Consider the following 14605-nt stretch of genomic DNA (forward strand, 5'->3'; position numbering starts at 1 on the left):
TATCAATGTAATATTTTGTGTAAAGTTAATTCAATTAAAGAAATAATAATCTTAATCAAAGGAGAAAAGGTGGGACTGATGCCATTAACTATATTAAGTGTGTAATTGCTGATTAAATATTTTTATTTTTATGATAAACATATTCATTGGAAGCATGATATATGTAGGTTGTCGTAATGAACCAGGTATAATTGATTGTTTCATATCGTTATCAAAAGATCCAACAGTGTTATCCAAGAGCTCACTTTTTACCCACATCATACAATTCTGACTTACACACACTGTGATATGGATTATCACTCATGTTAATGGTAAACAGAATGCTCTCTTTTATCTGCTGTAATAAGAAGTAAACTTAAATACATTTCAGTCTGATGGTGGTCATACAAGTTTGTGTCTCACCTTGGATTAATACCAGGTTCTCCAGTACTCAAGTCAGGAGGTTCAAAAACTGCGTTGTCGCTCTTCACAAACACACAGCTGGGCTCTTTATTTCTGAAGTTACAAGGATTGACCAGTGACTTGTTACTCTTCATAGACACACAGCTAGACTCTGGAGGATCTTCTTCTTTACTGAAGTCATAAGGATTGACCAGTGACTTGTTACTCTTCATAGACACACAGCTAGACTCTGGAGGATCTTCTTCTTTACTGAAGTCATAAGGATTGACCAGTGACTTGTTACTCTTCATAGACACACAGCTAGACTCTGGAGGATCTTCTTCTTTACTGAAGTCATAAGGATTGACCAGTGACTTGTTACTCTTCATAGACACACAGCTAGACTCTGGAGGATCTTCTTTTTTACTGAAGTCATAAGGATTGACCAGTGACTTGTTACTCTTTATAGACACACAGCTAGACTCTGAAGGATCTTCTTCTTTACTGAAGTTATAAGTATTTGACATTGACATGTTGCTCTGCACAGACACACTGCCTGGTTCTGAAGGTTCTGCTGTGGATGTCTGTAGTCTGTAAAAGAGATAAAATGAAACTTTTATTCAAGTAAATGTGTAAAAGTACTGATTCCAAAACTACTAAGTACTAAGTAAAAGTAGTGTGAAGGGAAAAAATGACATTAAGGACAAATTTTGCCAAAATCATCAAATGACACTTACTTAGTCTCAGTAACCTGATTATTCATTAATTTTACATTATTCCCAGCCTATATATACCCTCTTCTTTGTTCCTTTTATTGTCAAGTTTTGACGAGCCAACAAGCATTATTAGGCATTTCTTGACGTTTTTGTTTGTTTTAATACAGTCAGCATGGTCACAGATCTGAAGTGACATCACTCTGGTTGTCAGTGAACATAGTCAAAAAGTTTATAATTTTTTTCTTTTTTTGGTGATTAAATAAACTTTTTCATTTGTCAGTTTTGTTATTTTTGAGTTTTGTCACTTAAGCAAAGCCCACTGATATGATCGAACAAACATCAACTTTGTTTAAAAATGTTTTATGTTTTATATATGTAGCACACTTACATACTTTTATATTATAGCTTCAGTCTATTCATCAACAAACAAATAAAAGAAAAAAAAACAGGGCACAGATCTGTTTGCAGAAAATGATCTATAAACTGGAAAAGTATGTAGAAGCTAATAATAGACGTGATTCTGACCAATAATTCATAGTGTACATTAATATGTAAGTAAATATGTTAAGTGTATATTTATATTCTATTCTATTTTACATTCAATATATTTGTATATACACTGTCAAAAATGCTGTGAAATCCACAGTAGTATACTGTGTTCCTGCACAATTAACTACTGTAAATACGTTTACAGTATTATACTCTGAATGCAGCCAAAACCACAGTAATTAACTGGAAAATGATAAAATCACAGTAATAATCCTATTACTGTAGAAATTCAGAGTAATAATCCTACTACTATAGAAAATCACAGTAATACACTGTAATAATCCACTAATGGACAATAATTTAGATTCATGTTGGATTCAACCTACCTACAACCTGAAGAAGAAGAAGAAGAAGAAGAAGAAGAAGAAGTTTGAAAAGTGGAGCAGCACTAAAGCCACAATTCCATGTAAGTATCATATTGCATAATGCTGTCTCTTGACTAACTAAAATATAAATCTAATTATATTTTTTATGTCACAGTAGTCAAAGTATTGAAATCAGAATAAGACTGCTAGATGAAAAAGCAAGTTGCAAAAAAAAAAAAAAACTAAGCTAACCTAAATTTTAATTAGATTTAAATGTTTGCCAGACTTGCCTGTTTAACTTTAAAAATTGCTCTTAAATGTTCTGTGTTTGTCCTGTATTTTTCAATTAAGAGTTTTTTTTTTCTATAAAAAACTTTGACTTGCCCTGAGAGCCTCTTATTAATATCCTGTGCTTAACAAACCAGTTTGGTGATTCTGTATATTAACTTTCATTTTCATTTCGGTTTGGATTCTTGTCAGAATGAATCCTGACTCCAGCAAGTGCAGCTAAAAGTTCAAGAAAAGCCAGAAAACTGGAAGAACTGTAAAGCGGAAAACATCATATATAAACCCATTCATATTCTTCATATACTTCATTCGTCGTTACTTTCTGAAGGGACTTCAGAGTTTGTCTGGCAAAACAATTAGATTAAACTGTTGTTTTTCACATACTGAGGGAATTTTTTTTTAAAAAGTTTGCCGTGTCTCTGCTGTGTCTTTTTTTTAACATTGATTTTTGTTTTTACAGTAACTAACTGTTAAGTTTCAGCCAGTTAGTTACTGTGATTGGATTTTGGTTCACAGTAAAATACTGTTTAAATGCTGCCAGTTAGTTACTGTGATTTTATTTCACAGTAAGTTACTTGTCAATTACTGCCTGTTATTTACTGTAAATTTCACAACACAACGTGGGGATCATGCGCCCACGTTTTTCACTCACCTTGTCACACAAGACCAGACAGTGGGATCCAAACGCAGGTTTATTAATAATAGTCACAAAAAATAACCAGGCAAACAAATCAGGCAAGGGAAATCCAAAAATCGAAGTCAAAAAACGGAACAAGATCAGTATAACCAGAATCCACACGATATAACAAGAAATGCTTCGAAATGCTGTAGAGAAAACAAACAAGACGTCGCACCTCTGCTCAGGTGCGGTGTCCTTAAATAGAGAGAGAATTAGATCAGAAGCAAAACAGGTGTGCAAGTTAATACTGAGGAGAGAGCGACCTCCTGTGTCTGGGAGGCGAACCGCCAGGGTCAATCGTGACATCACCCCCCTCCTGACGGTCGGCTCCCGCCGACTCTCTAACTCTACGCCGGGGGCGACCCCTGGGTCTGGGAGCTGGCCGACTGGGATGATCCCTATGAAAATCAGATATCAAAGAAGGGTCAAGGATGTCACAGGCTGGAACCCAAGACCGTTCTTCCGGACCGTAACCCTCCCAGTCCACTAGATAGAAGAGTCGACCCCTACGGAGCTTGGAGTCCAAAAGAGAGTTTACACTATAGGCGGGAGCACCATCAATGTCCAGCGGGGGCGGAGGCTCAGTCACTGACCCTGGGTTCTGTAAAGAAGAAGAAACAGGTTTGAGCAGAGAGACATGGAAAGTGGGAGCAATACGATAATTTGCTGGCAGGGCTAACTGATAAGACACGGGTGTAACCTGTTTGACAATTCTAAAGGGGCCTATAAAGCGAGGACTTAACTTCTTTGAGGGAAGTTTCAGTTTCAAATCTCTTGTAGACAACCAGACCCTTTGTCCAATTTGGAAGTTTGGAGCTGCCCTTCTTCTTCGATCAGCCTGAGTCTTCATCCGACGAACTGCACGCTGGAGCCGCACATGAGCCTCCTCCCAGGTTTGTTCACTCCTCTCCTTCCACTCAGTAACTGTAGGAATATGACTAGATTCTGTGTCAAAAGGGAGAAACGGGGGTTGGTATCCCAAAACACACTGAAAAGGTGTTAGTCCGGTGGAGGAGCTGATCAAAGAATTTTGAGCATATTCCGCCCAAAGGATGAAGGAACTCCAATCGTTTTGATTGCGAGAACAATAGGAGCGTAAAAAACGTCCAATCTCCTGGTTAAGTCTTTCTACTTGGCCATTTGAATTAGGGTGATATCCTGAAGTAAGGCTTACATGAATGTTAAGTGTTTTACAAAAATCATGCCATACTCGGGAGGTAAACTGCGGGCCCCTGTCAGATACAATGTCTTCTGGTAAAAAAATCTAAACACATTCTCCAACAAAGCTTCTGCTGTCTCCCAAGCAGTGGGGAGTTTTTTGAGTGGGATTAGCCGGCAAGATTTGGAGAATCGGTCTATAATGACAAGAATGGTGGTGTAACCCCTAGAGGGAGGCAAGTCAGTGATAAAGTCTATGCCTAAGTGTGACCATGGGCGACGTGGGATTTCTAAAGGCACTAATAAACCTGCAGGAGGTGAACGGGGCGTTTTACACTGAGCACAGGTTTCACAATTTTGTACATAATGTGCACCATCCTCCATAGAAGAGGGCCACCAGTACTTGCGGTGTAGTACCTCAGCAGTGCGAACTATACCTGGATGACCAGAACTGGGAGTGGAATGTACCAAATTGAGAACACGGTTACGCAGGGAAGTAGGGACGAACGATTTCCCGACTGGACAATTCTCTGGGGTGGGTTCATTTGCCAATTCTAGTTGGATCTCTGTATCAATATCCCAAACTACCGGAGCTACAACACAAGAAGGGGACAGGATGGTCTCATGATTGCTACTGTTAGCCTGTTCGGAGTCTGAGAACATACGGGAGAGAGCATCTGCCTTAACATTCTTAGAGCCTGGACGATAGGTCACTGAAAAGTCGAAACGGTTGAAAAATAACGACCAACGAGCCTGTCTAGAGTTCAATCGTTTGGCTGTTCTAATATACTCTAAATTACGATGATCAGTGTATACTACAAATGGGTGGCTAGCTCCCTCTAGCCAGTGACGCCATTCTTCTAAGGCGTATTTCATGGCTAGAAGCTCTCTGTTTCCAATGTCATAGTTCCTTTCCGCATCGCTAAGCTTACGAGAAAAGTATGCGCAAGGATGCAATTTGAGTGGGATGCCTGAGCGTTGTGATAGTACAGCCCCTACTCCTGTATCTGATGCATCAACTTCCACCTCAAAAGGTAACTCTGGATTAGGGTGTCTAAGTATGGGAGCAGTGGTAAACTTGGTTTTTAGGGCTAAAAAAGCCTGTTCTGCAGCTGTAGACCAATTGAGGGTTTTGCTTTTACCCTTGAGCATGGTGGTGAGTGGGGCAGCAGTGGAGCTAAACCCTCTAATGAATCGCCTATAAAAGTTGGCAAACCCCAAAAAACGCTGTAACTCCTTGACTGTCTTGGGTCTGGGCCAGTTTACAACTGCACTAACCTTGTCAGAGTTCATACTTACTCCTCCAGGCTGAATGTTGTACCCCAAAAATGATAGTTCATGCACATGAAACAGGCATTTCTCAGCTTTGACAAACAACTGGTTACTAAGGAGACGCTTTAACACTGCTCTAACATGGTTAATATGTTCCTCGAGAGTGGAGGAGTAAATTAAGATATCGTCTATAAATACTATGACCCATCTGTCAATCATGTCCCTGAGCACCTCATTTACAAAAGCTTGGAAAACTGAGGGGGCCATAGCCAGACCATATGGCATCACAAGGTACTCATAATGCCCCCTAGTGGTGACAAAGGCGGTCTTCCATTCATCTCCTGCCCTAATGCGAATTAAATTGTACGCGCTTCTGAGATCAAGTTTCGTGAAAATCTTTGCATTTCTCAACTTTTCTAGTGCTGAGGGGACAAAGGGCAAGGGGTATGGGTACTTCACTGAGATAGCATTAAGACCTCTATAATCAATGCATGGGCGAAGGCCTCCGTCTTTTTTTTCAACAAAAAAAACCCTGCAGCGCAAGGTGAAGTGGAGGGTCTAATGTGGCCCATAGCAAGAGCCTCATCTATGTAAGTTTCTAGGGCCTGGGTTTCTGGTTCTGATAAGGGATACACCCTGCTGCGTGGAGGCATAGTGTTGGGAAGGAGATCTATGGCACAATCCCATGGTCTATGTGGGGGAAGTTTAGTGGCACGTTCTTTACTAAATACCTCCCTTAGATCATAATAACAAGCAGGGCTGTTAATGGGATTAAGTAACTCTGGACTCTCTACAGAAGTGGCAAAACAATTAATAGACATACAGTGCCCAAGACAAAAGTCACTCCATTTAGTAATTTCTCCGATTTTCCAAGAGATCAAGGGGTCATGTAGGGCTAACCAGGGGTACCCCAAGATTATGGGATGTTCGGGAGAGTCAATAATTAAAAAAGTCAATCTTTCTTCATGAAAGAGGCCAATTTGCATTACCAGTTCATCTGTACTTTTGGAAACAGTTCCTTGCCCCAGTGGTCGTCCATCCAAGGCTTTGATCCTGAGCTGAGTGACCATGGCTTGAAGTGGTACTTGCAGTTGCTTGGCCAGATTCACATCCATGAAGTTCCCTGCTGCTCCCGAGTCTACAAGGGCTGAAACAAAAAACTTGTCTGAACCCACAGCAATCTGAACTTTCAACATCATATGTTTAGGAGTAACAGAGATTTGAGTCAGACTCACCTCTGCCGCCCCAGTAGCACTGGGACGGACGGGGCAGGAAGCACAGATATGGCCGGCATGGCCGCAGTATAAACATAGACCTTGCCTGCGTCGGCGGAGCTTCTCCTCTGGAGTGAGGCGTGCTCTTCCCAGCTGCATGGGCTCTGCTTCACACTGGGGGGCGGGGGTGGAGAGGCTGGCGCTGGTGAGTGGTCTCGGCTCTCGTGTTAGTCTGCGTTTGCCTCGCAGCAAATTGTCCATGGAAATGGCTGTCTGAATGAACTGATCCAGAGTCAGTTCCTGCCCGCGAAAAACGAGTTCAGCCTGAAGGTCCTCCCTTAACCCTCGCTGAAACACAGTGAGCAGCGCGGGTTCGCTCCACCCACTGCCGGCTGCGAGCGTGCGAAAATCTAGGGCGTAACTAGCCGCAGAACGGGTGCCTTGTCTGAGCTCGCACAGTCTTAAGCCCACCTCTTTTCCGGCGGCCGGGTGATCAAACACTGCTTTGAACTGCGACAAAAACTCGGATTCTGAGCATAACACTGAACTATTAGAAGACCACAGGGCAGTAGCCCACTCCTTGGCCTTACCTGTAAGTAGTGACATGACAAAATGAATCTTGTCCGTCTCAGAGGGAAATTGGTGTGCGTTGTGGTTAATGTACAGAGTGCATTGCATTAGAAAGCTCTTACAAGTGTCCGGAGAGCCGTCGTAGCGTTCAGGAACAGCTATAAAAGCGGAGGAGGAGGGGGGGTTAGCCAGCGCCTCATTAGCAACAGCTTGTCCTGCCTCAGCCACCGGTTGTTGTTCTGTTGTGGGGGAAGCAATGCGCTGTAACACACCTTGGACCAGCTGAACTAGTTCCTCCAACTTCTGCTCCTGGTTGGCCATCCGCTGTTCCATTCCTGCTGGATCCATGCTTGGCGACGTCTTATGTCACACAAGACCAGACAGTGGGATCCAAACGCAGGTTTATTAATAATAGTCACAAAAAATAACCAGGCAAACAAATCAGGCAAGGGAAATCCAAAAATCGAAGTCAAAAAACGGAACAAGATCAGTATAACCAGAATCCACACGATATAACAAGAAATGCTTCGAAATGCTGTAGAGAAAACAAACAAGACGTCGCACCTCTGCTCAGGTGCGGTGTCCTTAAATAGAGAGAGAATTAGATCAGAAGCAAAACAGGTGTGCAAGTTAATACTGAGGAGAGAGCGACCTCCTGTGTCTGGGAGGCGAACCGCCAGGGTCAATCGTGACACACCTGTTCACCTGTACTCATTTGATGTGACAATAAAGCTGATCTGAATTGTGCAAAATAATTTAATTACATTTTAAATATAATGCTTTCTGCAGCACATGATTTCACAAAGACTCTTCAGATGGTGAAGGAGAATTTTGGATTATCACAAGATCTTCGAGGATCAGAGACTCATAAGTGGAGCTGGTGTTCAGGACTGATGTTCAGTTACTCACTGTGGGACAGGGGGTTCTCCTCCAGATGTGGAGAGATGAGACTCCATCGTGGAGGAGCTTCAGCTGAACACCAGAGATGCTGTTCCCTGTGAATAAATCAGTTATTATAATATCAACAGTGTTATAAAAATATTCATTAATATTATAACATTACTGAAATATAATCATTTAACATAAGAAAATGTAATTATTATGTTTTTATTTATTGAAAAAAAGGAGCAGAGTTAGAAACACTCCTCTAAAGAAGAGTGGAGCTTTATTGAGGGGAGTTTCTGCCCTCTGCCGGTCAAGCAGCGCTACTGCACAAAAACACGCTTATACAACAGCAGAGTTTGAGGGGAGTTTCTGCCCTCTGTTGATCAAACATCGCTACTGCACATCAACACACCTGTACCTTTACCGCAGTACACCTGTAATGACGCAATTCCGGAAACTCCGGCAATCTGAACTACATGATCCTATTTATTAAACATGTATATGTATTCCTATTTGAGCTGTAGTTTGTAACATTACAGTATATTTACACTCTGTTTACACAAATCCACTCTTCTCCATCTGACTCTCTCCAGATCTGATCCAGGTTCTTCAGGTGTAATCCGACCCTGAGCTGAGCTGAAAGAACAGTTCTGTATCTGAGGAACACTCACAACATCTTCTTACTTTAAGCTGCAGGTCCATCTTCTACATTCTCCTTAGTTCTGAATTCTTAGTTCTCTCCTTCACGCACCATGTGGCCTCGGTTGCTCGATCCTGCCGCTTCGCGCTTTATAACATCAGGAAAATTAGACAGTTTCTGACGCAACAGGCCACCCAACTCCTGGTACAAGCAGTCGTCATCTCACGCCTCGACTACTGCAATGCCCTGCTAACTGGCCTCCCGGCCTGCGTAGTAAAACCACACCAAATGATCTAGAATGCAGCAGCACGTCTGGTCTTCAACCAACCAAAACGGGCGCATGTCACCCCGCTGCTCATTGAGCTCCACTGGCTACCAGTTGATGCTCGCATCAAATTTAAAACTCTTACAATCGCCTACAAGGTGATGACAGAACAGGCTCCTTCCTACCTGCACTCACTCCTGAAGGCTTACTCTACCTCCCGGCCGCTGCGCTCCTCCAATGAACGTCGCCTCGCTTTGCCAAACACTCACACAAAGCAATCCAGACTGTTCTCATACAGAGTTCCCCAATGGTGGAACAAACTACCTTCCACTACCAGATCAGGAGAATCTCTCGCTATCTTTAAGAGACTCCTGAAGACAGAGCTCTTCAAAGAGCACTTACTCTCCTAACACCTCTAACACACTAACTACTTCTAACCCCATTTCCTTCTTCCCCTCCTTCACTTCTCTATCCCTTTATTTCCCTTCGACCTCCTTTAAGCCCTATCTAAAAATGGGTTATCTAAATTCCTATTACTTTTGTACTTCATTATTGTAAGTCGCTTTGGACAAAAGCGTCTGCCAAATGAAATGTAATGTAATGTAATGTAATGAATTTACCGAGATAATCCGAACCTCTGTAGATCTTCTCTCCTGATCACCTGATACACCTTATTTCACTTTCTCTTAAACTGCGTCACTAAACTCTCTCTAAACTCACCCCTCCCTCACTCTTTCCCTGAGAAATGAACAGTAGAGACGCTGCCTTTATGTTCTTGTACACAGTCATTGGTGGAGAAGACTGGTGGGCGGGGCCATTGTCAGTCACTCGCAGGTGTTCTGTGCTCTCATTTGTTCACATCATCCAGGTGGAGCTCCAATAGTTCCAGTAAGTTCTTAACAGGTAATTTAAACACAGAGACAGAGCTTAAAGCAACACAGCAACACTGATACGTATTTGTTTTATTCTGTAAAGAGTCCAGGAAAAGAAAACACAGATAAAATGGCCCAGTAGTGTAAGGCACTGCTGTTATGATCAGGAGATCGTTGGTTTGAACCCCAGTCATGCAGCTCGCCATCAGCAGCCGGAGTCCGAGAGAGAGCACATTCGGTTATGCACTCTCTTGGTGGGTAGATGGCGCTGTTTCTCCACATCACTTTCCAGGTCAGCACAGGCATCTGTGAGCTGATGTATCGGAGCTGAGTCGATGTGATTCTGCTTGATAATGCTGCTTCATCAGCAGTTGTAAAAGAGGTGGTGTCTGATGTCACATGTATCTTCTCTGATACATGTGACATCAGACACCACCTCTTTTACAACAGCTGGTGAAGCAGTTGCATGTTAAACCATAGCATGTATACATGCTATGGTTTAATTTAATCAAACGTTAAACATGCATCTAGATGTGGGTAATTAAAATGATACTTAATTTAAACGATAAAATGCGAACTAATTACAAGAAAATGTAAAAAATGCGAACTTACTACAAAAAAACGACATTAAAGTAATCAGTGTTTATTATGTGGAGGGAGCCCTGGTACCAGTAATACACTGCTGGTGATGAGCAGTTATATTGGTCTTATCACAGAGGCAAAAATACATTGAATGAACTGTAAATAAATGTTCGGTAACACTTTACTTGGATGGTCCATTTTTGACACTAAAGATAGTTAGTTTACACTAACTTTAGTGTCAAAAATGACCATCCAAGTAAAGTGTTACCGTTTATAGACTGATATCTTCTATTCTAGTGTATAGGAGTGTTTATTAAGGGGGTTTATAAACTAATATCTCCTATTCTAGTGTATAGGAGTGTTTATTAAGGGGGTTTATAAACTAATATCTCCTATTCTAGTGTATAGGAGTGTTTATTAAGGGTGTTTATAGACTAATATCTCATATTCTAGTGTATAGCAGTGTTTATTGAGGGAGTTTATAGACTAATATTTCATATTCTAATGTATAGGAGTGTTTATTGAGGGTGTTTATAGACTAATATCTCCTATTCTACTGTATAGGAGTGTTTATTGAGGGTGTTTATAGACTAATATCTCCTATTCTACTGTATTGGAGTGTTTATTAATGGTGTTTATAGACTAATATCTCCTTCTCTAGTGTATAGGAGTTTTTTTGAGGGTGTTTATAGACTAATATCTCCTTCTAGTGTATAGAAGTGTTTATTGAAGTTGTTTATAGACTAATATCTCCTATTCTAGTGTATAGAAGTGTTTATTGAGGGTGTTTATAGACTAATATCTCATATTCTAGTGTATAGAAGTGTATATTGAAGGTGTTTATAGCCTAATATCTCCTATTCTAGCGTATAGAAGTGTTTATTGAGAATGTTTTAGACTAATACCTCCTATTATTCTAGTGTATAGGAGTGTTTATTGAGGGTGTTTATAGACTAATATCTCCTATTCCAGTGTATATGAGTGTTTATTGAGGATGTGTATAGACTAATATCTTCTTTTCTAGTGTATAGGAGTGTTTATTGAGGATGTTTATATACTAATATATTCTATTCTAGTGTATAGGTGTCCGCCCTGAGGTTCCTCCCTTCCAATCACAGCAGCGTGCGATGTCGCCTGAGTTCTGATTACCGGCCCACCCACTCAAGCTGTATGCAATTTCACTTTGTATTTAAGGGACTCACACAGTGCTTCCGTTGCGAAGTCTTAGTTGCCGACACAAGTTCTGAGCGTTACTTCTATCTATCTATCTGTCTAGTTTGTTATCGACCTTCGAAGCCTCACTTCCGCCCTCTCTGCCCTCAACATCACCTCTTCACCTGGTACGTCACAAGCTCCCTCCTCTGCTTAAAGCTTAAAGGGAAAGCGCTTGAATGGGCTACAGCTGTTTGGGAGAGTGGAGGTGATGTCACTCAAAATTATGATCGTTTTGTAGAGCTATTTCGTTCTGTATTTGATCATCCTCCTGATAGCAGAGAGGGTGGTGAGAAACTATTGACTATGAAACAGGGGTCTCGCACTGCGGCTGAATATGCCTTACAATTTCGCACCATAGCTGCTTCCAGTGGTTGGAATGAGTCTGCATTCACCACAGCCTTTAGACTAGGACTCACTGAAGACATTAAAAAGGAACTGGCTTGCCGGGACGACAGCTTATCTCTGGACCAAACTATAAGCTTGGCCATTAGCATGGATAATTTGTTGAGAGAGCGGCGAAACCCCATGTTTGTCCACAATGACCACTTTCCGGAACCTATGCAGCTTAGCACCACACGTCTCTCTAATCAGGAGAGGACTAGACAACGTGTTAATGGGTTATGTCTGTACTGTGGAGAGGCTGGACATTTAGTCAAGGATTGTGTGTCCCGTCCAAACCGAGAGTTACCCCGCTCAGCTCCTACTATCCAGCGCGGGGTAAGTGTTCCTCCACACACGCTCTCTTTAAAAGCATTTACGGTTCCTGTAACAGTTCACTGCCAGAATTCTTTTGTTTCCACAGCACTCCTCGACTCCGGAGCGGCGGGAAACTTCATAGATGAAGAATTTGCTCGCCAACTAAAATTACACATATTACCCCTTAACCTTCCACTTCACATCCAGGCCATAGATTCACGACCAGTAGGAAAGGGCACCGTAAGTCACATCACAGAACCCATTAGACTCACGGTTGGAGCTGTTCATCAGGAACTTTTGCCCATGTTAATCACCAACTCACCTACTCATAAGATCATACTGGGTCTTCCGTGGTTGGAGAAGCACAATCCTGCCATCTCCTGGAATGAACATGAACTTACCTCCTGGTCCTCTGCCTCTCAATCCACCTGTATTAAGCTTACAGCAGCCTCCACCACTATTGAAAGCCCTGTTTCAGCTCACACACAGCTCACCACATATCCCCAAGGAATACAGTGATTTAGAGGAGGTCTTCAGCAAGAAAAAAGCCACCAATCTACCCCCAAACCGTGAGTGTGACTGTGCTTTAGAGCTTAAAACAGGAGTATCCCTACCCAAAGCCAAAGTTTATTCATTGTCACGACCAGAAACTGCTGCCATGGAGGAGTATATTGACGAAGCACTCAAACAGGGCTTCATCAGACCTTCCACTTCCCCGGCCTCTTCTGGTTTCTTTTTTGTAAAGAAAAAAGATGGGGGATTGAGGCCTTGTATAGTTTATCGTCAGTTAAATGCAGCATTGGTGAAGTATACATATCCACTCCCTTTGATTCCTGCTGCACTAGAACAGATGCGAGGAGCTAGTATCTTCACTAAATTGGATCTAAGGAGTGCCTACAACCTGATTCGTATAAGAAGAGGTGATGAATGGAAAATCGCCTTCAGCACTACTACTGGGCACTTTGAGTACTTGGTAATGCCTTATGGCCTATCTATCTCTCCTTCTGTTTTCCAAGCCATGGTAAATGCTGTGCTCAGAGACATGCTAGGACGCTTTGTAATAGTTTTTATAGACAACATTTTGGTCTACTCCCGGAACATTGTAGAGCATGTGCAACATGTGAGCGAAGTGCTCAGAAGGCTTCTGCAACATCAACTTTATGTCAAAGCCAAGAAATGTCTTTTTCATCAATCCTCAGTTGCCTTTTTGGGATACATCCTTAGTAAGGAGGGGATTGAGATGGACCCAACCAAGATTGCTGCCGTCCTGTCCTGGCCCACACCACGCACCATCAAAGATTTGCAACGATTTCTAGGATTTGCCAACTTTTATAGGAGGTTAATTCGTGGGTTCAGTGTGCTTGCTGCCCCACTCACCTCAGCCCTGAGAGGTGGAGAGAAGAAGCTGAGATGGAACAAGGACACAGAACAATCATTTCAAAACTTAAAGAACAGGTTCACCTCGGCTCCTATCCTCAAACACCCCAATCCAGAGTTGCAATTCGTGGTTGAAGTGGATGCTTCAGAGGTCGGTGTTGGAGCAGTCCTCTCCCAAAGACAAGGTACACCCCCTAAACTGTATCCTTGTGCCTTCTTTTCTAGGAAGCTGTCAGAGGCAGAGCGAAATTACGACACTGAAAATCGAGAACTGCTGGCTGTTAACATGGCACTGGAGGAGTGGCGACACTGGCTGGAGGGAGCCAAACTGCCCTTTGTTGTCTTCACGGACCACAAGAACTTGGAATATATTCGCACGGCCAAAAGACTGAACCCGAGACAAGCCAGGTGGGCACTATTTTTTACCCGGTTTGATTTCCACATCACCTATCGGCCTGGCTCCAAAAACATCAAAGCTGACTCCTTATCCAGGGTTTTCTGTAGCAGTGAGGTTCCACAGCACCCAGAACCGATTGTCCCTGACACAGTTTTCATAGCCCCTATTCACTGGCAGGTAGATGAAGACATTCGCAATGCTTTGAATGAAATTTCAGTACCAGTGTCATGTCCACCTGAGAAACTTTATGTACCTGAGGATTTTCGCCATGACCTGTTGCTGTGGGCTCACACTTCTGTAGGTACCGGTCATCCGGGTATACAACGCACCAATCAACTCCTCCAAGCTAAGTATTGGTGGCCCTCCATGATCAAGGATGTGGAGAGGTATGTCAAGTCCTGTACCATCTGTACCATTTCAAAGACCCCTAAACATGCCCCTGCAGGTAAACTGGTCCCACTGCCCATTCCTTCTCGGCCTTGGTCCCACTTATCACTTGACTTTGTCACAGATTTACCCTCCTCAGAGGGGTTCACTACCATCC

The 14605-nt window shown here is 42.5% G+C and overlaps 1 protein-coding gene across 2 annotated transcripts in view; it reads right to left on the bottom strand.

Moving 5' to 3' along the window:
* Nucleotides 1-14605, bottom strand: part of LOC111196666 (uncharacterized) — a 191567-nt gene that overhangs the window by 4528 nt on the left and 172434 nt on the right. The window contains exons 1-2 of one of the 2 annotated variants that reach the window (XM_049483270.1): nt 8042-8242; nt 403-972 (exon numbers count right to left, since the gene is read on the bottom strand). In XM_049483270.1, coding sequence (XP_049339227.1) covers nt 403-972; nt 8042-8088 — 617 coding nt within the window. In that variant the 5' untranslated portion in view covers nt 8089-8242. Of the gene's footprint in view, nt 1-402; nt 973-8041; nt 8243-14605 lie in introns of those variants that run through there. The other variant, XM_049483271.1, reaches the window with a different exon arrangement.

The sequence above is a fragment of the Astyanax mexicanus genome, chromosome 9 (genome assembly GCF_023375975.1).
Source record: "Astyanax mexicanus isolate ESR-SI-001 chromosome 9, AstMex3_surface, whole genome shotgun sequence".
In the NCBI taxonomy this organism is placed as follows: Eukaryota; Metazoa; Chordata; class Actinopteri; order Characiformes; family Acestrorhamphidae; genus Astyanax; species Astyanax mexicanus.